Source organism: Episyrphus balteatus, chromosome X (assembly GCF_945859705.1).
Source record: "Episyrphus balteatus chromosome X, idEpiBalt1.1, whole genome shotgun sequence".
NCBI lineage: Eukaryota > Metazoa > Arthropoda > Insecta > Diptera > Syrphidae > Episyrphus > Episyrphus balteatus.
In genome coordinates, this window is record NC_079138.1 from 7,580,874 (window position 1) to 7,608,612 (window position 27,739).

At 30.3% G+C, this 27,739-nt stretch overlaps 1 protein-coding gene across 3 annotated transcripts; it reads left to right on the top strand.

Moving 5' to 3' along the window:
* Positions 1 to 9,231: 9,231 nt before the first annotated feature.
* On the top strand, positions 9,232 to 26,296 carry LOC129920610 (mucin-2). 3 transcript variants are annotated; one of them, XM_056002026.1, is made up of 6 exons: positions 9,232 to 9,608; positions 16,538 to 16,668; positions 22,729 to 24,344; positions 24,432 to 24,575; positions 24,731 to 25,381; positions 25,438 to 26,296. In XM_056002026.1, the coding sequence occupies exons 2-6, from the start codon at positions 16,652 to 16,654 to the stop codon at positions 25,653 to 25,655; spliced, it is 2,646 nt and encodes an 881-aa protein (XP_055858001.1). In that variant the 5' UTR covers positions 9,232 to 9,608; positions 16,538 to 16,651; the 3' UTR covers positions 25,656 to 26,296. The 3 variants fall into 3 exon arrangements, with proteins under 3 accessions (XP_055858001.1, XP_055858003.1, XP_055858002.1); XM_056002028.1 differs by lacking the exon at positions 9,232 to 9,608 and adding an exon at positions 15,892 to 16,313; XM_056002027.1 differs by lacking the exon at positions 9,232 to 9,608 and adding an exon at positions 15,892 to 16,258.
* Positions 26,297 to 27,739: the final 1,443 nt, after the last annotated feature.

A 27,739-nucleotide genomic window follows, 5' to 3' on the forward strand; every position in this document is an offset into this window, starting at 1 on the left:
CGATTAAAACAGCAGTGCCAAGGTTCAATAATCATTGTGTTATCGATAATTTATACAGAAATATCAAAAGAGACGTTTTTGTATTTTCTCTATTTTGCCGAAATATGTATATCCACGACGTAACCAATCTGTTTATGGCCTTGGTGTTAATGGTATTGATATTTAGCTTAAGAATGTACAAAAGTTTTTTGGTTTTTCAAAAAATTAGTTTATTTTCGGTGCAAAATTTTCAACACAAAAAAAAGCAGAGAAAACGAGGTTTGAAAATCACTCTCAATAGAAAAAATAAATGAAAAATTGTTCGACATGGTTGTATTGAAGTGTTAATATTTCTAGATCTGCGCGTTGTACTTTAGAAATAAAGGTCTCTGAAGAATTATGATAAGATTACTGAAAGAATATAAACAAAAAATTACCAAAGTTTTGTCTAAAAATTTGGAAAAAAATCAAAAAAGTTTCCACGTTTGATTAAAAAAAAAAACGAAAAAAATTCAATATAGCTACCTTTAAACTCTTATTACTTGAGAATGCCGCAACTAATTTTAATGTTTATGACCTTAAAATGTAGCTTAGATTATAGAAATTGTTTTTGGTTTTTTTCAAAAAAAAAAATTTTTACACCCTTATACCAATGTACGAAACATACCTACTTAAAATACCAAACATACGAAACGTATCAAATACATGAAATATACGAAATGTACGAAACACACGAAGCATGCGAAAGTAACGAAAGTAACGAAACATGCGAAACACACGAAACATACGAAATATGCGAAAAATGCGAAACATACGAAAGTAACGAGTAACGATATTATTGATGCGGGTACTAGTATCAAAAGTAACGTATACATGCGGGTACTCATTTTGTCGTTACTTTTACAGCCCTATCATAATCAACAGGCCTATGCATTAAGGTGCTTTTGATTTTCTAAAAAAAAAAAATAAATCAAGAAACCCCTTGTAAAAAAAAAACATATAGAACATTTTTACTGTTCGCTTGATCGTTTCATATTTATCATCAGTAAAATATTTTCTTTGCACAGCACTGTATATTGTGATCTAATCAAGAGCACACAAAATTTTGTATGATGTTTCCGGTTTTAGATTCCTTCTAAAGTAAGCCTTGACACTTGTTACATAATTTTAAATGAGGTTCCGTTAATTCTTAATTTTATTTTCATTCGATTTTTGTGTAAATTCGATCAACAAATTTGAAAAAAAAAAAAACAGGTTGATGACAAAAGGGTAAAATCAAAAGTATAATATAATTTGTTGATTTTGATTTTGCGTTAAGATTTCAAAAAACAATTAACTTGGCTAAACTGTCATTCGTGTATTGAAGGTGGTTTGTATTTTTGTTTTATATATAATTGGAATGATTTAATATATTTCCCAGAAATTAGTATTGAAACAACTAAGCAACAACACAATATCACAGTTTGTTAAATTACTGAATGTCAATCTCCGCCATAAAACGAAGAGAAGATTATGTTTTTTTTTTAACTTTTACTTGATAAAGGTTAAGTTTAGTATTTATAAAAAAATCGAGATTTATAACACACGCAACGAGCAAACAAAAAACTCAATTTTTAATTTCCCCATAATTTGGCTGGAGTTTATTTTATTTTATTTATTTTATTTTAAATACAAAATTTATAAGCAAATACTTGCGACACAGTTGCATTTTTGATTTATTTTATTTTGTCTCCGAAAGCTTCTCATTGATATTCATTTGGGTTATTTTGGTATAAAAAAGTTGTTGATTATATCAAACTGTGATGTCATGATGCGATTAAGTAATAATATCTTCACTTTTCTTAGTCTTCGAAAAACCAATACCCTTCAATTTAAGAGCAAAAAATCGACTTGTTACGCAAATTTAAAAGCCACGACTTGGTCTTACTGTTCAAGAAGTCAGAAGATTTGGAGTTTTAGAGATATTTAGACAGTGGATTCTCAGTGGATGTTCAGACAAAAAGCAGTTAATGGAATATTTAAAATAAAATATTAATAACAATGGCATGAATTTATAAAATTGTATTTACGTAGGCAAATATTTTTCCAATGAGAACAATTGGCGACAAAATCCGCACAATGGATTACAATTTTGAAACAAATCATAACAAGTCTGATCAACAAGACGGCTGACAACCACACTCGCATTTTGAATAAATGTGTAGCTGAAGTTAGGATGAGACAATCAATCAAGAAATATGTAAATTCTTTAGTACCTATTCGTGTGGAGCTTAAATAACAATGAACTTGGTCTCTTTTCATCGATCTCACTCAACCTTTAAAAATGCACTAATTTGTTCGCCTTTGAATCTCTTCATATAATAACGACTTTTTTTTAATAAATTTTTGCTTTACGTAAATCTAGAACCAAATTGAAGGTATAAGCCCACCGCCAACTCTAAGATACCATAAAAATTCCATCTTGTCACACAGTCATTTGCGGTTGAACCACGTATTACCCAGGTCTCAAAGTTTTGTTGACGACCTTGGTCGTACTTGTGCGATTCACCTTCCTCCTCTTTTGACTAAGCTTATACTGTTCGTCAGTTTATATACATACATATATTGTAGGTAATTCGATTTTCTTCCCCATGTAGCATGTAGTTACTTTACCTGATGCATCCAAGCCGAGTCTGGTCGCCATAACAAGCATTAATCTTTTTGCAGACGAACACGCGTTGTATTTTTTGTATATCAAGAATGCGTTCCTCAATACATAGAGTTTGTCAATATCAAAAACTACATATTCTCTTTTTTTTCTCCTTTTAACTTTTTTTAAATTATAGTCCAGACAGAGCTCAGTTTTTTCCGTGAAAATTTGAAGTCATGGTTGAATTGTTGATAAAGAAGAAAAAAAAAAAAAAAAAAAACAAATTGCGACCTTGAGATATTCTGCCGTTCTGAAACTAAAGAAAACTACAGATCACTCGATCACAAAGCGGTTATCAATAACTATAACTTTTTTTGTTATAACATTTATTTTTATTTTTATTTTTATTTTTATTTTTATTTTTATTTTTATTTTTATTTTTATTTTTATTTTTATTTTTATTTTTATTTTTATTTTTATTTTTATTTTTATTTTTATTTTTATCTTTATTTTTATTTTTATTTTTATTTTTATTTTTATCTTTATCTTTATTTTTATTTTTATTTTTAATTTTAATTTTAATTTTAATTTTATTTTATTTTATTTTATTTTATTTTATTTTATTTTATTTTATTTTATTTTATTTTATTTTATTTTATTTTTATTTTCATTTTTATTTTTATTTTTATTTTTATTATTATTTTTATTTTTATTTTTTTTTATTTTTATTTTTATTTTTATTTTTATTTTTTTTTTATTTTTATTTTCATTTTTTTTTTTATTTTTATTTTTATTTTTATTTTTAATTTTATTTTTATTTTTATTTTTATTTTTATTTTTATTTTTATTTTTATTTTTATTTTTATTTTTATTTTTATTTTTATTTTTATTTTTAAAAATAAAATGATATAGGGGAGTTCTGCTTAACATGACATAGTCGATAAGATGGCATTTTCCTGCATTTTCTCAATAACTATAAGCTCTAAGACTTTCTTGATACACTATCTGAGCTATAAGGTCGTTTGGGACAATTCCAAACTACGAAGTATTACATGTGCATTTTTTTATTAATCCATCTGCATTGTCTTTTCCCTTCAATTCAAAAGTCTGTCATATCAAAACAAGATTTTCCAATTGATTCCTTGTTTTCAATTTTTCTTAAAAAAGTTGGTTCACTAAAATAATGTCAACGAGATTTAAAAAAAACAAAAACCTTAATAGTTAATTTATTATTAACAAGCATTTAAATGTTTTAAGTTTTATTTTGTATTGTTTTTTTTTTGTATGTCTGTTAAGTACTTTTTTGTATATCACAGACACAGAGAAGAAAATATCACACCTTACACTCATTCAAATGTCATTAGTCAAACCAGTCGGGTTATTTCACTCAATAGTAATCGCATAACATACCACACACAGCACAATCTAATTTCCATTATGAAGTCTTAAGGTAACCAGTTGTCAGGAAAAAATAAAAAAAACGCCCAAATGTTAACCTGGAACTTAAGATAACCAAATAAACTATATTATTATAATGTCTTCATACATATAGTTTCAAAAATAGTTTCATCCGTATTGCGATTGTCAACTACTTTTAATTGATAGTTGATAAATGCTGAAATTTGGTATTTAAAAACCTAATTTATGTGAAAACAATATTAAATGAAATTATATAATTGTACCTAAAAAAACATATCGAAATTTAATTTTTCATAAGTTTTTTTTTATTTGCTAACAAATTGATATCAAAAATGAATCCCTGTATTATTAATATTTTATTTATAAGAAAATAAACTCATAAAAGTTTCAATTTGAATTTAAAAAAAAATATGGTCACACTAACGCATTATACTAAACAAACTACAATGTAATCGAGTGTGTTGAGGAATTAAGAGGCAAGCAAAAATGTATCTTATAGGAAGATTGACCTGCACAGGTTTGAAGAAGCCTCATAGTCAAAAAAAAATTTAGAGCTTTGATTGTGAATTTCGATTTTTGTTTGTTTTTGTATTACCTTGGCCCATGGCCTATTCATAACAACAATGAAAGAAGAAATGCGAGAAAGATGTTAATCGCAAAAAAAAAAAACGTTCTCTCTAAATTGATCTTTAAATGTTTACATAATGAATATCGAATAAGTGGGTGATGAGATAGTTGTAGCAATCTATAAGTTATCAACAAAGTGTGTTTTGAATAGATTTGCAGTTAATTGCGATATTAATTCAATTTTGTTTTAATATTTTTTTAAAGGCGATGATAATAGACTTTGTCATAAATAAATGTTGCACAATCTACATCATCTCACACTTGATAACATTTTATTTATCATGATCCATGAATACTTAAACAATGACGGTTGTATTATTTCTTAGAGAAAGAGGTTATTTCAAAACTTGTTTGTTTAAAACTAAACGATGCTGCGGCGGCTACTGGTGGCGGCCGCTGAATGGGCTTTATGGATGTATCGGGAATTAAATACCAACACAGATATGGTTTCAATTTCATCGTGAATTCGTTAAATTTGAAAACGACTTTGTTCTAACTTGCTTTTATATTTTATATTATTTTATTTTATTTTATTTTATATTATTTTATTTTATTTTATTTTATATTATATTATTTTATTTTATTTTATTTTATTTTATTTTATTTTATTTTTTTTTATTTTATTTTATTTTATTTTATTTTATTTTATTTTATTTTATTTTATTTTATTTTATTTTATTTTATTTTATTTTATTTTATTTTATTTTATTTTATTTTATTTTATTTTATTTTATTTTATTTTATTTCATTTCATTTCATTTCATTTTATTTTATTTTATTTTATTTTATTTTATTTTATTTTATTTGAATTTATTAAAAACTCCTTTACTTTCTTTTTAATGCAAACATTTTAATGGCTGCATGCACGGCCCAGAGGACTATTTTAAAAATACAGTTAAAGCTGAAACACAATCACGCTTTGCCAGACGCGTCATCGCGTTACGTTGAGAAATCCTCAAAACGCGCTTCTTTCACTTTGACTTCGAACAGCTGATTGAAACAAAAAATCTGCTGTCAAATAAAAAAAAAAACACAGTCACTCACAAAATTATTGGGCCAGGTCTTTATCTTGATTTAATTGTGGAAAAATGAAAAAAGGATATTAATCTGTTAAAAAATGCATAGAAATTTGTTTATTCTTTAATCCTATAGTTATAAAAACAAAACCAATCAAAATAAATTGTTTTTAACAATAAAACTCAGTCTACAACATCATTAAATTATTTTTGTTTTTAATACGTAAATTGTTTTGATTTAAAATATCTCGATGTCGTTTTTTTTGTGCAAAATCTATATAGAGAAATTAAAAAACACACCTAGATTTGCAATAATTTATTTTTTTTTATTCACATTTGGCGCAATAATAATGTGGGTGACTGTAACTATGTCTGATAAATGTCAGAAAGCGAGCAAAAGTTCAGTCTGGTTGAACTTTTGCTCGCTTTCTTACGTTTCCTTACGTTTCACAGTGTGTCGAGCCCATACAAAAGTTTATCATAAATACTTGCAGCTAAGTTTTTGGAGTTTTAATATCTTTTTTTGTGTTTTTATGGCAGGAATAGAAAAAAAAATTACAAGTTAACAAATTAAACAACCTATTACTTTTTTTTTTTAGTATAATTTATGAAATTAACATTTATTGAAGAAGCCACTTGTGAGCAAAATTAATTTTTTTTTTAAATATAAACAAAAATATACTTTTCGTAAGGTTTTTGGTGTGCTGATCTCGAATCCGAACTCAGAAAAATTCTATCATATCACGTTTTTGAAATATTCCCGTTAGAAAATCTGAAATGTCGTTTTTTAACAGTTTTTGAGGTTATGTTCTTGAACGTGGTGATTTATTTTAAATAAATTTGTGACAGTTTCTAAAAGAACTAAATGTTTTCTTTTAAAGCCCGTTTAAATCTTTTCAATATCATTTTTCTACCTTGAGAAATCTTAAGTTGAAGTCAACTTGTTTTGTTTATATTCTCTATACAAAAAAATCGTATGTTTATTTGCGTTTCATAGCAAATCTCGAATAGTTTTTTGTCAATCGCTTTCAAATTTTGAAATAACGTTTTATTTGCATTTTCGTAAATTCTTATATCGGCGAGGTTGGTAAATACGCTATAATACACAGTAGAGCGTGGACGGGTCAAGTAATTATATTAAAAATCTAGTATGCAGAAAAATATAATTTTTTTCTTGTTGAAAACAATATTTAAAATATTTTTAATTACATAAACAGCTTTTTGTTACTTGTGTATGGCTAAAAATTATTAAAAACATCGATTTTTTCATTTTTGTGATCGCCTTGAAGATGTTTCTCAAAAAATGAATTATTTTGAGTACTTGACTCGTAGCACATAAATGTGAATATCTCTGGTAATCGCAAACAGAAGCAGACCAAACTTTGCCAATATTAAGTATAAGCCTATGGCAAAATAATATAAAAAAATTATCGATATGATTTAATAAGTATTTTTTTAAATTAAGTTTAAAAATTAAATTTTTTTTTTTTGGCCATTTATCAAAGAAATTTTAATAACTCATATATAATTTTATAAATTTAATTTTTTTTTGTTATACGTTTTACAACAACACTCAAATAAACAAAATAACATTAACAAAATTTTTCAAACAATTACCAAACGTGAAATATATACTCTCAAAGATTCCCATAAATTCCTCAAAATATTTTCGATTTCCGAGGTACTCATGTTTCGGAGCTTATTTTGAATACATAACCTGGGTTATTTTGTAAGATAAATATGTTTTCATATGAGTTGACACTTCTAAATTATATTTTAATAGCAAAAATATTAATTTTTAACAAAAAAACAAGTGATTTATCATAAGGGGACGACACACTGTGCGTTTGTCAAAAAAAGCGTACGTAAGAAAAGCGTCATTGTGGGAGGTTATACAGATTTCGTATGGTTGAACTTTTGGCAGTTGTCAAAATCGACGGCAAAGCGTGATTGTGTTTCAGCTTTTATGGTTTCAGCTAGTTATCCGTGTAGGGAAAGAGAAATGCTGTAGGGTTAATCATCTGCTGTAGTCTCTTTTTCTCTTATTTCAATTAAAAAACAAAAAACAAAATATTATACACCGCACCGCCCTAAAAATTAGGGTCAACCAGCATAGAACTTAATTCTGCATTTGACATATGATTCTAACAAAAATGGATTTCCAAAAATTTAAGAATTGTTTTTAAAAAAATTTAGGTGAAATAGGCGGTATTCTAAAAAATAAGTCAACACATGCAACGAACCCTCATACATTATTTTCCCATCAGCCCAAAAAAACTCAAAAAATCGTTTTTCTTGATTTTTTTTATGTTTGTAAATTTGATTCTTTACATTTAAAAAAAAAACAATATATCGAAAATATGCTTTGTTTACGAGATATATTGAAAAAAACAAAAAGGGGGGGTTTTGCACCCCTCCATTTAACATCACTCCGTGGTTTTATCATCTTTTATAATATAACCTATTCAACGTTTTCTGCAATTAAAACCCGTGAACGACTTAGTTCTTTTCTATAACACATAATCAATAGTCTAAGATCCTGGACTTATTCTGTTCTTTAAACTTATAACATTTTTCAACCCCTGTAACTTCGAGACCTAAAATATTCGTTTTGTTTTTTTTTTTTTTTTTCAACTTAGAAGATATCTACACCTAAAGATGCCATTTGCATCAAAAAGTAAATTTCGGAAAAACGTACATTTTTTTATTCTGTTCTTACAACTGACGGACGATTCAAAAGCAAATAAATAAAAGAGCTGACCAGCGAACTTGTTTTTTCTCAATGTATTCACTAACGGCGGCAGACATATTTAAAATTCTAAATAGTCATTCTTAACTAAAAAAATATAATGCCTATCCTTGTGAGTTTTAAACTGTACCATACATTTTAAAATAAAAAAATAAATGTTCATATCAATATTTCTTAAAAAAAAAAACAATCTTTGAATTGAATTTAATTGAATTTTTTCTGGTTTCATAGCTTTTATATGTATGATCTCGGAATAATTGTTTCCGTGTAGATTTAAAAGTCAATAGATTTATGCATTTTTATGGCATCTATAGGCAAGGCTTTGAAATTCAGTCGATCTTCAGTCACTTCATGGAATTTCCAATTACTTTACATTCATAACATCGACGAAATTGAATTTTTTTTGTCTGTCTTTCAGGTGACGATGATGGCTTATGGCCTTAAAATACAAAAATAAAAAAAAAAACTATTTTATCATCTACTTTACAACAAAAATAAAATTACTATAGAAATTCATTTCTTTAAAAATAAAACGGCAAAATTAATTAACTCAATAGCCTTCTTAATGTTTTCTTCTTCATCTTTTGAATACGATTTACTATTATGGTATCTTCTATGATGATAATTACGATGATGGGCAGCCAGTTTTGTCCACACATTGTCATCATAGTACTTAGGTTTGCATGACACAGTTTTAATGATGATAAGAAATTGCCTGCTGCCTTTTCACTCAATCTTTGAGCGAATATTATTTAATACACTCAACAAGAAATAGCCAATATGCAGAGCTACCATATAACAAACGAGTGCAAATGCCATCAAGTTGGGTACGCGTACCGTATTGTGTTGTATATTTGTGGTCGTTAATAAAAAAAAAAAAATATTTTGAATCTGAGGTGGGAGCGCGGTATACATATAGCCCCACTTTGTTTTTATATTCCATTCCATTGCTTAAAGTGAAAGGAGCCACATTATACCCTTGAGGCTGTTTGTAACGAACAACGGCAACGCAATCCGAACGAATTTATCAGTTATATTGTTCCGTTTTCGTTTAATTTGTTTTTTTTTTTTTTGTTTATTTGTTTTGTTTGCAATCCTAGACGTGGTTTCTTTAAATTCTTAAAGCAAAAAAATTCAAAATTAAAACTGCATTTTTGGATAACTATACAAATATTAAAGTGTGGTGCATGTATGTATGATGGATAATTTACTGACAAAAAAAAAATCATAAATAAGTGAAATTACCAAGAAAAAAAATTTGCATTTATGCAATTTGCATCCTCCTCCTTCTTAAATATCCTATTCCTCCTCTCCTTACCTGTCTCTTTACTCAAAGAAAGAAAATTAAAGAAAAAAAAAAAGTGTTTGGAATGCACTCTGCATACGGTCTCGGTTGTAACTTATAAAAGCCATCTACGAACTAAGTTTGGTCTTGTGTCTTTTGTTTTCCATATTAATTGCTTGAGGTGTTTATGGAATTTATAAAACTTATCGCATGTGGATTATAATAAAATAAATGATTGCTGCTTTTTAAGGTAAATATATAAAATATTGTATTATTATATGGACATTTATTAACATTGAAAAGAAATTCATTGCATAATTAGAGAAATTATAAAATTTTATCATTCAGAAAATGTCTTCTTAGTTTGTATTTGTATTATATTCATTTAAGGACATTTTTATTTGTTTTATACAGTGAAATGAGCATAAGCATTTAAATTAAAATGACAAACTATGCAGTAAATATTATAACTGTTTTGTTTATATAACTGCTACTGACTTGATTAACAAATTGGCGATGAAATCTTTTTTTTTTAATCCTAAAACTTTGCTTTTAGCCTTTGAGCTAACGGTTTTATATTTAAAAAATTATATATAGATGGATAGAAATTTTATATTTTTTAAGTTCAGAGATTTGATATTTAGATTATATCTTTCAACTGAAAAATGTATGATTGTATTTATATTAAATACATTTTTAATTTAAAAGACAATTAAAGGAAAACAATGGCGTTTTAATTTAAAAAAAAAATAAATATCAAAATGCAATATTGATTCATATATGAGAATAAGAGAATGATTCAACTTAAAATATTAAATACTTACTGCAAATTTAAATCACAAGTAGTAATTTGACTTTGAAACTGAAAGTATAAAGATATGGGTCAAGGGTCAAGAGTCTGTCTGTCTGAGAACTGTTTTTGTTAAAAAAAAATAATATTGATTACTTGTGTTATAAACACACAATTCATGCGTCATGACTCATGTAACAAAAAGCAATAAAAATCTTGGCCGGCCGGCAAGCATTCTATTTGTCATTTAAATCGGACTTTGTGTCATTTAAACCGTTATAAACACTCAAGTGTTTAAAGAGTAAAAATATGTTCGTTGACATCGACTGAGTAGTTTTTTTTACGAATATCGCAAGTAAAATGCAAATAAACAAAAGAGCTGACCAACGAACTTTTTTTTTCAAAAATTGCTTAATGTAAATGCTTATTTTGTAAAGTAACCATTATGTACCTGATCTCGAAGAAGTTGGTGTAAAATAATTTTTCTCGGTGTTTCTTTTGAACGTAATTTGTTGTTCAACTATTTTGTTTATAGAATAAGTTTTTATAGGTTGGAGAAAATTGTTATAAAACCTTAGTTTTATACTTTGAGAAGGATTCTGGGACAATCATGCTTATTAGTGAATTCGCTCCCGGGGAGTTGACTGGATTCGCTGTAGATTCGCATTCGCGATATTTTGTTATTAGTGAATTCGAGGAATGAACTATATAACCGACTCCTGTGTCTACGTTCTGTAACATATGTAGTTGCGAACTTCTCGCATCGAAAAATTGTGAAACAAAAATTCCAATCCTTTGTGTACTTATAATTTCACTCGGTCAGCGGGCGAGAGTACCCAGTTCAAGTCCCGGTTGGGGCATTGCAATGTTTATAAATTTTTTTTTATAACTGTAGTGAAATAAAAATAAACACGTATGAACACTTTTTTTGTTTTTGTTTTCTTTGTTTTGTTTTGTTTTTATTAAAAAAAACTGCCGATTCGTAGCAAAACTGGCGCGAATGTGAAGTCAAACAAATTGTATGGTATGCGAATGATCTGCGAATTCTGTAATACCAAATAAGTTGAACGGAATGTCGGTCGTGCAGGCCCTGTTACCGACATTCGTTCATCTTTCTTTCAAAATATTAGCAAAATATTCGCAAATGATTGAAACTATCACTTTTTCCCATTCGTCGAATTCAATAAATAATAGGGGTGAATATATATATTTCAGCTTAACCACTAAGCTATAAAAACCAGCAATCTATTCTTCTCTGCATTAACCATTAACAAAATTCTCCAAATCATGAAGCATGCGTTATGTATAATAATTTAATGAAAAATATTCTTTAACAAACAGAAAGAATTATTTTTGACATACCAGTCACGTTTCATATGATAAATTATTAAAGGCGGAAGTTAAAAAGTGAGTGAGTATTTGGCAATTTTTACTTGTCACAGAGTTTATTAACACTGGTGACAAGTTCTGCATTCGTAAAAACATTGAGTTAAAAAATTTAACTCTGAGTTACTTTGGATACAAACATAAGATGCAATCATGTCCAGCTGTATGTAGTATTAGTCAAAAAAATCTATTTTAAGTATAACTATGTTTTTTTTTTTTCTTATTTACAGTAAGAACGGTCACGTAACAGCCGCAATACTTTGTTAAGAACTATTATAGGTATTGAAGGAGGAGAAATGTGGGGGCCTTTGTTGTGTTTTTTTTTTTTATATTTCCTGTCCAAAATATAGTAAGAATGCGTGCCTGACGTTTAAGAATTGAAAAATAAAAATGCAATGCATGTAGATATATTTTTTTTATACATTTGATTCTACTTATGCTATGAATAGCGGGAAACCAAAAGCTTAGTTGTTTTTCCTTGTTGCCACAGATTTATCCGTTGGACTTAGTTGATAAGTTTACGACTAACAATATGTTGTTATTGGATTAATCAAATTTCTTTCGTTTAATTTATGTTGTTGCCCAACAAACAAAATGTATATAAACAAAAGAGCTGACAAACGAACTGTGTTTTTTTAGAAAATTAAATTCTAGAAAATTAGATTTTTTATTATTTTCAACCCAAAATGTTCATTGTAAAGTTAATAAGCAGAGTATTACGTTTACAAAATCATCGAGGAGTAAAAATAAACGTAAGATAACTCCACATTTAAAACACGAAGAATGTGTGCGTTGTAGCTAGAAATGTAAAATTTTTTCTTTCGCATGTATCTTCATTAATTCTGTATTTAAATAATAAGGTCGTAACGTAAAGATAAATAACACACAGTTAGCAACTCCTGTTTTTTTTTTTTCTTGAAAGTTAATTCATCGTTCACCATTTATTTATTAAAAAAAAGGTTCACCATTTATTTTTTTAAAAAAAAGGTACTGGTCCATCAACACCGGTTGCCACGCACCGGTTGTTTATATACAATTTTATTGTTTGAGAAGTTGTTGTTGTTTTATCATTTGAGTTGTTAATAAAGTTGATTTCCAAGGCTTTTCACGATTAAGATTCACAAAATTGCAGGTCAAGTATTATCTTGAAATGATTATTCATCTTGAATTTAATACCCTGTCAAATTGTGCATCAAAGCAGTTAAATGAATACTGCTCTAAGTGTTTCAGTTTTCTGATCCATATCAGATCGTAATGTATTTTTTTTTTTTATTATTTTAAAGATCAAGGTGAAAGCACGATTTCCTGTTTAAATTTTTCACGCATTCACTTAATAACAAAATCGGCCTTATCACGAATTAAATCCGTATTCGAAATTTTCTACGATTTCCGAAAAAAAAAAAACAATCACAAAATTCGATCGTATAGCGACGATTTGTATGACATTTTTCATTGCGAACGGATTCCGTGATTGTTTTTTCGGGAATCGTAGCAAATTTCTGATACGATATGGAATTCGTGATAAGGCCTAATAAATCGATTATTAATACTAAACTAATTCATTGCTATATTTTGAAGGGTCGAATGATTCATTAAACCTCTCTACGGTAAAGCTGTTAAAATTTTATATAAAGACATTTTAATGTTTACAGCAAAGAATATAAGCAAATGTTTTAATTATTTTACATCCGTCTAGATCCACTGTATCTGTATCTATGTACATGATACATATTTTTGAATATTTGTTAAACACTAATAGATAAGAGTTTTTATTGCATAAAATTATTTAGTTCATGGAAATAAATTAAAAAAAAAAAACACCAACAGCAACAAAATGCGATATAAAGTCACACCTAAACATATCATTAACCTTGAAATTGAGATATCGCATAACAATTTGAATATCTTGGCATGATTGCTTTCAAAAAAGTCTTAGCAAAAATATTCATACATAAATTTAAAAAAAGTGGAACCAGTACATGTATAATGTCAGTGGCCTTTTAACTTGGCATGCCAACCGAAAAAACTGTTTAATACAACCTTATAAAAGCGGTTTTTTTTTAAGCCGATCTTTATATAATGTCTATATTTTTTTATATTACGTTCATTTATATGAATAACACAAATACCGGATCGAATGATTTAACAAATATTTGACACATATATTGCCCCGATAATTTATTTTGGTTGAAAGTGAAACTGTTAAGTGGATAGAGGGTAATATACAAATGCATATATAGGGAAATGCGGACTAAATAAAAGGATTGTGAGAGATTAAATGTTGTAATACTTATTTTTTAAAGATCATTTTTAATTCTTTTTTTTTTATTGATGTAAAGGCAAATATATAAATAAATTGAATGACACATTATAGAGAATTGAATTAAATAATAAATAAAAAAGAAAACATTAAGAGAAATTATTGCGTTTATTACATTTTCAATCATTTATAAATGAGTATGACCGTCATTTATCGGCCTGAAAGCCCCAAATCCTTGATATATTATTAACAAAATTAAAAAAAGCTGCAGTGCCTCATCCAAGTGATACACTTGTTGAAATCTTTTCAGGTCTATTATTAACGAAACTTAAAAAATTCCAATACTCTTTACGTTAATTTTATGACAAAGTACATATTCAATCACAGGTAGTAAAGTGTCCTGATAAAAAACAAAACTAGCAGGCATACATCACGAAAATCTCGGTCGGAAAAATGGTGGCTTCATCCTAATAATGATCGGCAATGAGTTAAGAGGCTATTGCCAAAATATTCACCTCGCAGTTAGTGCCAGCTTCTTACAATTAATAAAATTGCTATCCCTCTATCCTGAATGAAAGTCGCTTTTTCTAATTAACTAAGTCCCAATTTAGGGCCATTCGAAGTGACCCACACCAATAACATTACATAAAAATCTGCCTCGTACCATAAATGTTGCGCCTCCAACAGTGTTTGTGGTGTACTCTGGCTTAAACCTAATAACAGTTTGGAGGACGCCTCACATACCGTCACATGGTCAGAAAAAAAAACAAGATTAATTATACAGAGTCACTCCTATAATTTTGAACACAACTACAAGGCCTCCTTATTGAAAATTTTGGGTCCTAATTATTTATTTTGACGAATAAAATTCACTATTTTTCAATATAACAAGCTCCTTTTTTATCATTTTTCGTTGTTGTAAGTCACTTCTTCTATATTTTGTTTAAATTGAAAGTAGACTAGTGGCCAATTTCATAAAGCCCTTTTAAATATTTATCAGACTTTTACATACAAAAATGACGTTTGCTCCATACAAAAAACTTCATTTACAATTTTAAAAGCCTGTTAAATGTTTATGGAAACGGTCTCTTATACTACATATTTTAAGTCATTTTAAAATAAAATTCAAAAGTGGTAAATTATTTTTACATTATCTTATACAATATTCACTGAAACATTTTGTCACTTGGAACAAAAATATTTTATAAATTATTCAAACGCAAACTCTTAAATATAACAAAATAATAATGGGTCAAATCCACTTCTCTATAAGTTTGATATTTTAAGGTCTTAAAAATTAAGTGTTTAGGTTTTTATAAATTAAGAAAGTAAGAAAGAAATTCTGGAAGTATGAAGCTATTGATTTGTGAAACATCTTTCTTTTCAAAAATTCCTGTAGTTCCTGAAAAAAGCTTATCAAAGTTCTGTATAATCCACAAATTTCAAATGGACTTAACCCATTATTATTCTGAACGCCTTATATGTAGAATGTAGATAAGATAAATGTACTACGTGTCATTTATACATTTTTGTGTCCATATTAATTAATGTAATTATAACAATATTCCTTTTTTTTCTTATTACTTTCAGATATTTCAAACAACAAAAAGCATAAAGCAGTACATACACCAAACAGCTCTAAATATTCAAATAAATGGACCGTTAAATCAAAAATTTAAATAAAAAAAAAAAAAAAACAACAAAATACTATCAGCCAATAGCTTAACGCATAACAACAGTGACTTTAAAAAACATATAATATATCCTCTAGCTCAATATCCATAAAAATATAAAAAGCTTATAAGACTCTTAAACTGGTATGTTCGGTTTATTTTCTTCATTTATTTTCTTGGGGTTCACCTTCAAGTTGAAAGTGGTTCTGGATTTTGTTGTTGGTTTCGGTCGTCAATTTATAGTTCCAAGAGATTAATAGACCGTCTATTCATTCGCAAATGTGAAGCACTTAGTGTTTTGTACCTCAATCGGACGGACAGACTTCACGTGTGTAGCAATTGTCACGCTGCTGCTGGCTATACCGGAACAAAAGACCAAGATTCAAAGTTGTTAAAGAGTCCGGTTTTATTCACACTATACCTACTACATAATACTAACTTACTTGTATGTAAAAAAAAAATATCGATTGGTTCTTTTTTCTGTGATCTTTGAGTAAAGAGTTAAGAGAGCTAAGTTTTGTTTATTGTTGTTGTTGTGGTAACGTAACGGCCTTGCCAAATTTACGTGAAGATATCGACAGCAAAGAATTAAATCTTTTTTTCTTGTAATTTCAAAATATATCTGCAGTGTGTGTTTCAGTTACAAAACCGCACTGGATTCGTGTATTCGTGATATTTATACCATTTACTTATACTTATACTTTGACCATTTTTAAATTCACAGAGTGATCATCGGATTGGCAGTTGGAAGAGCAGCAAAGTGGAAGTAACCAGTTTTTATTTATTATTATTATTTTTTTTCTCCCATCGAACAAAAGTGAAAGTACATCAAAACAATATGTTTCTTATTAAAATGTAAGTACACCTGATAATTATCATTTATCACCATTATTTAAGTGAAAACAAATATGCGGCGCCAATATACATACAAAACCTACTTGTATCCCGCCCGTATCATGGCATGGTCTTGAAGTCTTCAGTCGACGAGTGTTATGGTCAATTGAAATGAATAGAGTAGATAAATGAAAATTTCACAACATAAACGGTTTACGGGAAAAACCTTCAAATCTGGCATCAGCTATGAGTATAGTGTATTTGTTTTTTGTGCTTGTGCTTGAGCTAGAGCTCACATTGTTTAAAGAAAAACACACACCTTAAGCAAAACAAAAAGTTAAAAAAAAAAAAAAAAAAAACAAAACCGCTAAATAAAATTGCTTAATGAATTGGCAAGTTATTGAATAGTTTCACCCATTTGGTTAATTAATTTAGTTTTCTGTAAAATTTTTTGGCAACTATAATAGAAAGTATTGGTGCTATAAGGAGTTTTTTTTAAAAAAGCTTTTCAAAAAGATTTGCAACTTGTGCAATTTTTCAAATGAAATGTCTTAGAATTTTTGTTCTAATTAAATAAATAACCAAGATATCAACTAAATTATTTCTTAATAAATCGAAGCTGGTTTTTGAAATGCAAAAAGTAATAACATTCAAGACTTTTGAATCTCTAGTCAAGGATCTAGGATATCCTGTCCTTATTTTATAGGTATTTTTTTTTTTTGTTTTTAATGTTCTTGCTACATTCCTCCCCTTATACAATTCAACAGTAATACTCGTACTTGAAGGAATGCCCATTAGTTTATACAGATATTCTTTCTTTAGTCGCACTACGGGAATGTGAAATGCATTACCCGCCTCAGTTTTTCCCTCCCAAGAATGTGGATCGATTTCTTTTTATATACCACTAACTCTTTTCCAAACGCTCGCACTGTTTGGACACATACATACTAAGGGCACCCGCAATCCCTTTAGTGCGCGCAGATTATAAAAAAAAATATCTTTTTGGGTCCACGTTGACAATAATTCATAACCCCTCATCTGACTCATTTGTTGATATAATTGATTAGGTTAAGGTAGATGCATTAAGTGTGGCTTTAAAAAGAAAACAAGTTTGCATGTTCTAAGACTTTGTATCGGGTATGGAAGTTTGGTTAGAATTAACCATGTTCTAATATTTTTTTAAGGGTTCGTTAATTTTGGCTAGTGGCGGTTAGTTCACATGGTTGTTATCAAACTGTGTTTAAACAGTTAGATCCTTTTCAAGATTGTATAACTTTAATAATTATGTTTAAACGAATTAAATACTTTTGGTAATCGTTTTAGCAACGTCTAAGGTACTCCTTTAAATAGTTGTTTAAAAATGATCGATCGGCCAATAATTATATCAAAAAGGCGAAGATCAAATTTTGCCTTGGGTCATTTAACCCACTAGTGACAACGTTGATTGAAATTAATAGGTGCAACAACGGGGAGGGTAATTTATCAAAGGCTAACCTTGCCTAAAAAAATATTAATACATAGGTATAAGTCAACTCCCTCTAAGTAGAATTTCCCTGTAACTCGAACTTTTTTCCCTGTAACTCGAACTTTTTTAACCATTTTCAATGAAAGTTTTTGAAGAAAAAAGAATATATTAATCCCCCTAACACGAACCAATTTTATTGTCCCGTGGGGGTCGACTGTACGTACATATTATATTGAATTTGCCTTTAAGCAACGTTGCTTAAATTCGTTCACAAAACGATTGTTTTGTAAATATAAACGTTAGGGAACTAACACGCTATATGAAAAGTACCTACCGTTGTGTTGTGTCAATGTCATAAATACATTTACGAAAATTAATTTGGTTTTCAACTGGTAATCCGGAAGAACTCTGCGATCCCGAACGCCAAAAAAAATACTCAAACACATTTCTTTTCAGTTGGAAGTTTTTCATGTCTATGTGTTTTTTCACAATTTCCCTTATCACTTGACAACTATGAACATGATAAAGAGGGAAATAGCAAACCGTTTATGAATATTCCTAATCATTTTATTTTAATATTAATCATTTTGTGGAACTTTTTAAGAGTTAATTTAATAAAATTTTACATATATTTTGCAAAACAATCGCACCAAAAAAAAACAAACAAAAAATTAAGTTTGACAAATTTGACGTTTAAAAGCTTGAATGTGTGAGTGCTTCTGATTCTGGATTTTGATTTCAAAATCAGAAAAGAAATTCTCTTCTTTCCAGAAGAGCACTGTCATCCGACGCCAATAAAACACTTTCAGAAGCATCCGGAAGCATTCCGGACGACCAATCGAAAACGTAATAAGGCAGATTGCTGATTGATTGATTGAACGGAAAATCGTATCCGTAGGGTATATCCCTATAGGCCTAATTTTTTACAAAACTGAAATTTGTTTATTCAACAATGACATTCAGTTAAATGGTGGCTTTTTCATAAGAAAAAAAAATTGTTTAATCTAAATCTGTCAAAAGAACTAATGTTTTTATCAGTTAACTGAATTTATAGGTGTTTTCGTTTGGTAAAAAATCAATTTATTTGTTGATCTAAATCTGTCAAAAAACTGTTGTTGCGACTACTTAATTGTAGATCAGATCAAAAATTATTTTTTTGACAGATTTAGATCAAAAAATAAATTGATTTTTTTACCAAACGAAAACACCATACAAAAATCAGAAATCAGTTTTCTGACAGATTTAGATATAAAAAAGATTGATTTTTTACCAATGGAAAAGAGGACAAATTTCTCGAGTTCCTAACTGTCAAAATAAATAAATTTGAGTGCGAACAGCTACGAATAAGAAGTACTTCTTATTCTTAGGCAAACAGTTAGTACTTGTTGGGAAGTTTGTTAACCTGATGAAAAAAACCTTGGGACAAACAAATAATTTAACCGCTTATACCGCGCAAACTATGTAGATAAGGGTCGCTGTATTCTTTTAAAGCTAATTGGCCGTTTAAGCAACGAACTACGGATGGACAGTAATCAAAAGTTCTTTTTAACAAAAGAACGTGTTAAGCACCCCAGTCACGCATGTGCTTGTGGCATGTAAGACTTGACTATTAATAGAAAAAAAAAAAACAAAACAATAAAAGGGTAAAGACTTGAAATATAAAATGAGAAACGTACCCAACATAAAGTGGTTTTTCTTTCTTAATGAAAAAAAAAAATCTGTCGAGAGAATTCCAAATGCAGTTAAAACAAGCAAGCTCACCTTATATGTTTTACGGTAGCGTGGCGTAGCGATGGCGTGGCGTGATGTGACGTATACCACAGAGACACTTTGAAGTGAATACCATTAAAATGTCATGGATCTCTCTTATTGCGAACTTAATTACCTTGTACACAATAACCAGTTCATCCACATAGCTAGATGACCTTTCGTATAGTCTCATTTTTGTTTTCTTTTTTTAAATGTTAAATTATTCTACAAAGCTCTTGTCTGTACCTTTAGTTGAAAAAGATTTCTTGAATATCTGTGATATAGTTGAAGTTCAGATAAATAAAAAAAAGAAATAGTAGTTGCCGGGTAATGGCGAGTTTAAGATCAAGTTTTCAAAATCGATACTGGTACTGGTTAACTTGGAATTTGGTAAAACCCAACATTTACGATGAATCATTTTCACAAAATAATTAAGGCCCTTAAATTTAAGCAAGCCATTGCATTCTACTTGTTATGAAGACCAAAATATACATACTTTGGAATAATCCCGACCTACCTCACTTCTTACATAGCTTAAACAAGATACCAACAATCGATGATTTTATATTCCGGTTTTCTTCATTCCAACCTTTTTTTCACAACCAGAAAAGAGTAGGTGTAGTAACCTACCTATCTGCAATACATTTCTTCATTTTTTCGCGATGTATTTTTGTGTATGTTTCAGCTTGATTTGACTTGGCTTAATGAACCTGATCACGAACCGAGTTGTTGGCATGAAAAAAAAAAAAAAAAAAAACATACCCAGACATACATTACATTATTTTCCAAAACTTTTATTATAAAATTTATCTACTTCTGTAACACAAAAGGCAGTCACCAGTCACCACCGTCAGCATCAAAGATGAACGCTTCGAGCGAGGTGTGCCTTCACTTACACGCTGCGGTGATCAGATCTTCATTATATTATACTATTTCATAAAGCAGAAGAAACTAATAAATCTCTACCTATTCCATTTGGGAGATATTTATATGTATGTAACAACCACAATCTACAATCTTGTTGTATAATATTTAAAGATATTTACACTCTGCATCAAATGATTAATGTTGAAAATGTTTTTAAAAATAATGACTGAAACTGAATTTTTAGTTGGAGTTGACTCTTTAACAGTATTAAACGGCTTAAAGTATACTTTAGCAACTAAGATGTCAACTCAGAAGCGCCCAAAATAACGATTCGAAGTTACTACCATAGAATGAATGTTTGAAAAATTTTATTAAATCAAGATAGTTTGTTCGCTAGAAGAAAGTGCCAAAATTCATTTTGAACTTCTTATATCTAAAAAACGTGACGTCATAGATTTTTTTCGACTTCGAATTTGAATTTAGAACATTAAAATATTTAAGAAAAGTATATTTTGTTTCAATGAATGAAAAATTCTCAGTTTTATTGAACATTTATATTCATTTATTTTCAGTATCTATATCATGGTTTCTAATATTTACTTAAAAACACAGTTGGTAACCATTTAACCCCAAAATATTCAACTAGTTTGTGAAACATAAATAGAAAAGATGCCCAAATTGTGCTAATTCAAAACAAAATCCATGAAATAGCGTAATAAGAGGTATTAAAGTGTGTTTTTCTAATTTGGCACTTTTTGGACTTTGTTTAAAAAATTTTTGATTTTTTTTATGAAATATGAATCCTAAACCTTATTCTGCCCGCCATTTTGAAACCACCATTTTGAATAAATAAAAGTTGGTATTTTTTTCGTATTATCCATACTAATACACAAGTCAACAACGTTTTTGGTGCCGAGACTAAGATATACTTTTCTAAAGGTTTTTGGTGTGCTGAACTCGAATCTGAAGTCAAAAACATCCTATCAGCTCCCGTTTTTGAAATATTACCGTTAGAAGATGCAAACATAACTACTTTTGAGGTTATGCTTTTATGTGAAGAAATTTTTTTTAAATACAATTTATTACGGTTTCTGTAAGAACTGTTTTCCTTCTTTCAATATCTTTTCGATATTTTTATTGTTTAAAATATCGTCAGTTTTATGGCTTATTGTAATGTATCACGTTTTCATCTCCTTTTTTGATAAATTAAGCCAAACATTCTTACTTCATTTAAAGATATCTCGCGCAATAAAAAAGATATTGCAAAGATTTAAACGGGTCTTGAAAGAACGAGTTCTTATAGAAACCGTTATGATTTATATTAAAAAAAAATGTCTTCAAATTAAGGCATAGCACCAAAAGTAGTAAAAAAACGTTTTTTTGCATTTTCTAACAAAAATATTTCAAAAACGTGAACTGCTAGGATATTTTTGACTTCGGATTCGAGTTCAGCACACCGGAAACCTTTAGAAAAGTATATTTTGGTTCATGTGGGGAAAATCTTGTTAACTTCAAAATAAGACAAAACAAGATTTTTTTTAACTTTCAAACGGTAATATTTCAAAAACGGGAGCTGATAGGAGCTCAGCACATCAAAAACCTATAAAAAAGTATATTTAAGTGCCCGCACCAAAAAAAATTAAATTTTGTAGACCAGTGATATCTTTCAGTGTACCAAATTGCATGACATTTCGTCAAAAAATGGCTGTGCAAATTAATTTTGATGCAGAAAAGCACCAAAGGCACCACTGTGCAGCGATTACGTCGCTACCAATGTTGATAAGATCAGTAAATTAGAAGTTAACACTTATCGTTCAAAACTATAAGCCAACCGACCGTAACCGGATAAACAGACTGAAATCAGTATCTGTTGCAAGAAATATGCCAGCTAGAATTTGTTCATAAATTATTGAAATCATCATTTTCTTAAATCATAACATTTTAATTGATTCTTAAACAATAACAAAAACAAAAATTCATATTTATTTATCAACTCATAGATGCTTTTTGGGTAGCTTGGTACTGCTTTGCAGTGCGGAAAGCAAGAACGATTCACAAAATCTAACAACAAACGAAAATAACGATTTATTCGACAACGCCGCTGACGCTGCATTTGAAACAGCACATAAAATTCCTGACATGTCGTCGAATGAATTCCAAACATCACATAAGATCTCAAACCAACCTAAGGCAGATTATCTAATCATGGAAAATAATGATGATGACGATGATCATGACTCCAGGTCTTTGATGCAACTACAGCAAACTCAAAATCTACTTTCGACAAAAGAACGACCTGAACTGAATCCTATTTTGAGTGCTCTGATTAATGAAGACGTTATGAAAAGCATAGAAGCTAAACGTGCCATTGAACAGGAACAACTTGATGCTATTGCCCTAGATGAAGCTGCCGATAGCGTCTCATCGACAACAGAAATTCAACCAATGATTTTGACAACTGTCAAAGCTACATTGATGGAACAAGAAGAAGAAGCTAACTCAGGACTAATTGATAAACAAACCAATTTATTCGCAGCTGGATCAGAAAATAATCAAAAATCTCGTATTCAAATTAAAAAGGGTCCCAACGGAATGGACTATGAATATGAATACGTCTACTATTATTACGATGATGATGAGGGTCTTGGAGGTGGAAGTGGAAAAGTGCAACAACAAGAAGCTGAATCAACTCTTGTTCAAGAAACCAGCAAGCGAGGAGCCCAACCTTTGGAACGTGGCAAATCACGTTATACAAATATTGAACGCAGCACAACTTCTGCCCCTGATAATGCTCTTGTAAGTGGAAAAGCCAAGGGACGTGCCGCAGCCCCAACCAATGACGTAGACGAAGGTCGTTTGCCAGTAATTACCCGCTTCCCATCACGTGGAAGTAACAATGAAACCAATCCAACAGCCTCTCTGGAAAGTTTCCAAAACACTGCAAGTGCCTCAAATGAAAAGAGCAAGAAGATCAGCGTTAAGCATCCCAGTCTTGAGTTGGTAGACAGCGAAACATTTAACACTGATGAAAAACAAACTAAGGGTTCTCCACGCAATGGAGATTCTGAGAAAACCACACCAGCTGCAGCAGTAATAAGCGAAGCTCCAACTGAACCAAAAAATGAAGAAAATAACTTGGATGAAAAAATGGTTGACGAAATTGAACAAACAACACCTTTAATGGAAAAGGCTGCATTAGACTTGTATGCAATTTTGGCCAACGAAAATCTAGAAATGGACATGACCACCGATTTAGACAAGGATTTGACAACTATCATGCCAACAGAGTCAGATAATGACATGACCACAATCGAAAATGAAGACCAGACTATAATTCCAACAACACCTGTACCAACAAGTACAACAACCACTACTGAACCACCAACAACAACTACTACAACCACAACAACAACCACTACCACGACTACCACAACGCCGGCACCGCCAACATCTTTGTTTGGTGCTGGGCGTCGTGGATTGGCAGGAACAGCAGGAAGAAACCGATTCCGTTTGAAATCCGGAGCAGCTGAGGCAACTACCACAAGTACAACAGAGGCACCCGCAACGCCAGCTGGAGAGGCACATAGCTCAAGCTCTGGCGGACTAAAAGGAAGAAGTGAGTTTTTTTTTTTCTAATCTTTGAATTCCTTGAAGTCCTCTTGCTTTACTCTGAACCAATGATTATGTTTTTATTTCTTTCCAGATCGTTTCCAGCGCCCATCATTTGGAAACCGTAAAGCTTCTGCAAGCCCAACTCCTGTGTCATCACCAGATACTGTTGAAAAGGAAATTGTCGCCAAGGAATCAGAAAAACCAGTGGAATCTTCGCCTGCACTTCGTGGTAGAAGTAAGTTTTATAATATTATTTAAGAGTAACCATTTGCTTTCATGTTAAAAAAAATTTAATTTATTTTTCATATAATCGCGATCTATCGCGAACTCAGCTTTTGACTTCAAAATGTCTTAATTGAACTAAATATTTGAATTACTATTCATTTCCAGCTCGTAATCGTTTCAACCTTCGTGGCTCTTCCACTACTTCAACAGCAGTGCCGAGCACCGATCAAGAACAAAACGATGAGACTAACCAAATTTCGAGTACTACAGCGCGATCATTACGCGCCCGTCCAACACTGAATATTCGTGGACGAAGTCGCATTGGAGCCCGCCCATCTCCCTCTACACAAGCACCACCTGCAACAGACAACGACGAAACTGCCGCCACTCCAGCTCCATTAGCTGCTGGCGAAGCTGGTGAAGAAAAACCTTCGTCATTGCCATCTCTTCAAACAAGGCCTTCAAGGTTTAATCTAAACCGTGCAGGAGCAGCTGGCGCACCTGGTAGCAATCGTCTATTGCCACGTTCACGCATAAATACTCTTCGTACAACCTCGACAACACCAACATCTGAATCCGTAGATGAAGTTAGCAGCCCTGAAGCTAAAGAAGAAATCGATAACGAAAGTGAACCCAAAAGCGAACCCGAAACAACAACGTCAACAGGAGGACTGAACAAACTCAAATCTCGTCCACGTCTACTAGTTCAACCGAAGACTGATAGCAAACCTAAAGCATCACCGGCAATAGTTGCCGCTAGGAAGCCCAATCCTCTATTAGCGCGGAGAAAGCTTGCACTAGGAGCATCTACGACAGGTAATTAATTCCTCAAATTATACCATTTAAACCTAATTGCATAAAATACTTTTTAGAATCAGTTGCTCCCGCTGAAGAACAGCCATCCGAAGATTCTGGCAGCGAAAGTCATGTTGATAAAACTGACCCCGACGCAAACTCGTCCACAACCGAAGAAATTAAGGCTGAAGACAACACTGAAATTCCAGAAACGACAACAAAACAAGCACGTGGCTTGGGACTTCTAACGCAAAGAAGGCGTCTCCCAATAAGAAAACCTGGAACCCAACTGTAAAATGTCTCAATTTGTTGTTGTCACCCAGTCGCCCATCGTCCTCGCCCCTCTCCCCCCCCCCCCTATGCTGTCCTGCGCCTTCTTAAACTGCATTCACACTCAACATTTTGCCTCTTCTTTTTATTTTAGTGTTTTTTTTTTAGCTGTGCCTTTTTTGAAAAAAAAAACAAACAAACAAAACACGAAAATTATTTTTTAAACAAAAATCAAATCGAGATTAATATATATTTCACTATTTTCTTATTTTTATGTTTTTTAAAGTTCGTAGTATTTCAATATCATATAAAATAATTTGATTTATTTATGTCAGAAAAAAAAAAACAAAATCAATAATATAACTATAAATCTTTGTGTAGTTAGTTATATGAAATATAAAGTCAGTGTTTTGTATTTATTTTTTTTAGTTTCAATCTTTGTATATTTAGCAAAATAAAATAGATCTAAAATAATGCGGGAAAAATAAATACAAACGCTTAAAATTAGTAAGACGATTAATTTAATAAAATAAAAAAAATTATATAACGTATATATAGAAAGAAATAAATGAGATTTATGCTTAGTGATTATTTTAAGTAATTTTCTATTTTAGAAACTACTACTACTACTGCTAAAATTACTTAACAAAAAACTGAACATTGAAAGTAATCTAGCGGATAATAATTTTAAAAATAAAAATTATTACATTCGTTTAAAGTAAAAAATGTTAAAATTATAATCAAATGTTTAATGATTTCTTAAAAAAAAAATAAATTCTTAAAAACAAAACAATAAAAGATGTTTTCCAAGTCTACAGTTGAAACGAATATTTTTTATCAAAGCGGAAGCGGCTGGGCCTACTAAAAGTTCACGGAAATAAGGGGTTAGGGAAGTTATGGATGACATTTCTTTAACCTCATTTTAGTTGGACATTCATTAGAGAAAATTATACCAAATTAAGTTGGGTTAAAAACGGATCATAGGTATATTATATTTTTTCTCCTGTGCGTTTGTTTGTGGCCCTACTCCTACACAGATTTTTTCAAGTAAAAACATCATAACTTCCACTATTTTTAACTGATTTTGATGAATAAAATTATTTAATTCAACATATGTAAATAGAAAAATAAAACTGTTTATAAAAAAAAATCCAAAACACAAAATGTAGTTTAAAACGGTCTCCGAATTTAAAAAAAAAACTGCCAAAAAATGTTACTTTGAGATTCAGTCTATAAAAATCTACACCCAATTTGGTGCTTGAGCAAAATAAAAAAATATTTTCAAAAAGAACAAGTACTCCCAGGGCCGTCTTTAACTAGCCTAGGGCCCTTGGTCACACAAGAATATGGGGTCCTTTTGGAAAGTAAAATAAGTTGTGGTTCACTAGCCGAACCACTCGGAGCTTCTTATGAATAAGAATAGACTTTTAACGTACGTTTTCACGAGATCGCTAGTGTCCTCGTAGAACAATTCTCCTAGATGGAGTTTTCTTCTAATAGCGAGAGAGAGAGAGCAGGGTAGGTGCACAGAAGATGTTGAATAGTTTCCTCTTCTTCTTCATCCATGCAACTTTTGCAGAAATCATTAGAGAACACGCCCATTCTTTTTGCGTGTATGCCTATTAGACAGTGTCCTGTAAGAACACCTATGGTGGAGCTAATAAGCATTCTGCTTAAATTCAACAAACCCTTTGAACGTTTCAACTTTCAAGTCTATAAAAGGCGATATTTGTTGCTAGGCAAGTATTACTCTGAGTCCGTCTAAGATTGGTTTTCTTTAAAGCGTCCTGCTTTAGCATAAGTTTACATGTAGCTATAGGTATTCCTATATAGTGCTTTTCTCGTTGTAGAGGAGTGATAGTTCCTTTTTTGGCAAGTTCGTTCGCCCTACAGTTGCCTGGAATGTCTCTATGTCCCGGCACCCATACGAGGTGAATGTTAAACTGTTCAGACATCTCCCTTAGAGCTGTTTGGCAGTCGAGGACCTTGATTGAATTTGTAGTGACAGAGGCAAGAGATTTAATAGCTGCTTGGCTGTCCGAGAAGATCCGAATATCCGTATTGGATATTACGTTTTCTCTGAGCCAAGAGAGAACCTTAATCGCCAGA

Coding starts and splice junctions, on each gene's coding strand:
- LOC129920610 (XM_056002026.1), top strand. Junction 24,345..24,431: donor TGGCGGACTAAAAGGAAGAA/GTGAGTTTTTTT, acceptor ATTTCTTTCCAG/ATCGTTTCCAGCGCCCATCA. Junction 25,382..25,437: donor ACTAGGAGCATCTACGACAG/GTAATTAATTCC, acceptor AATACTTTTTAG/AATCAGTTGCTCCCGCTGAA.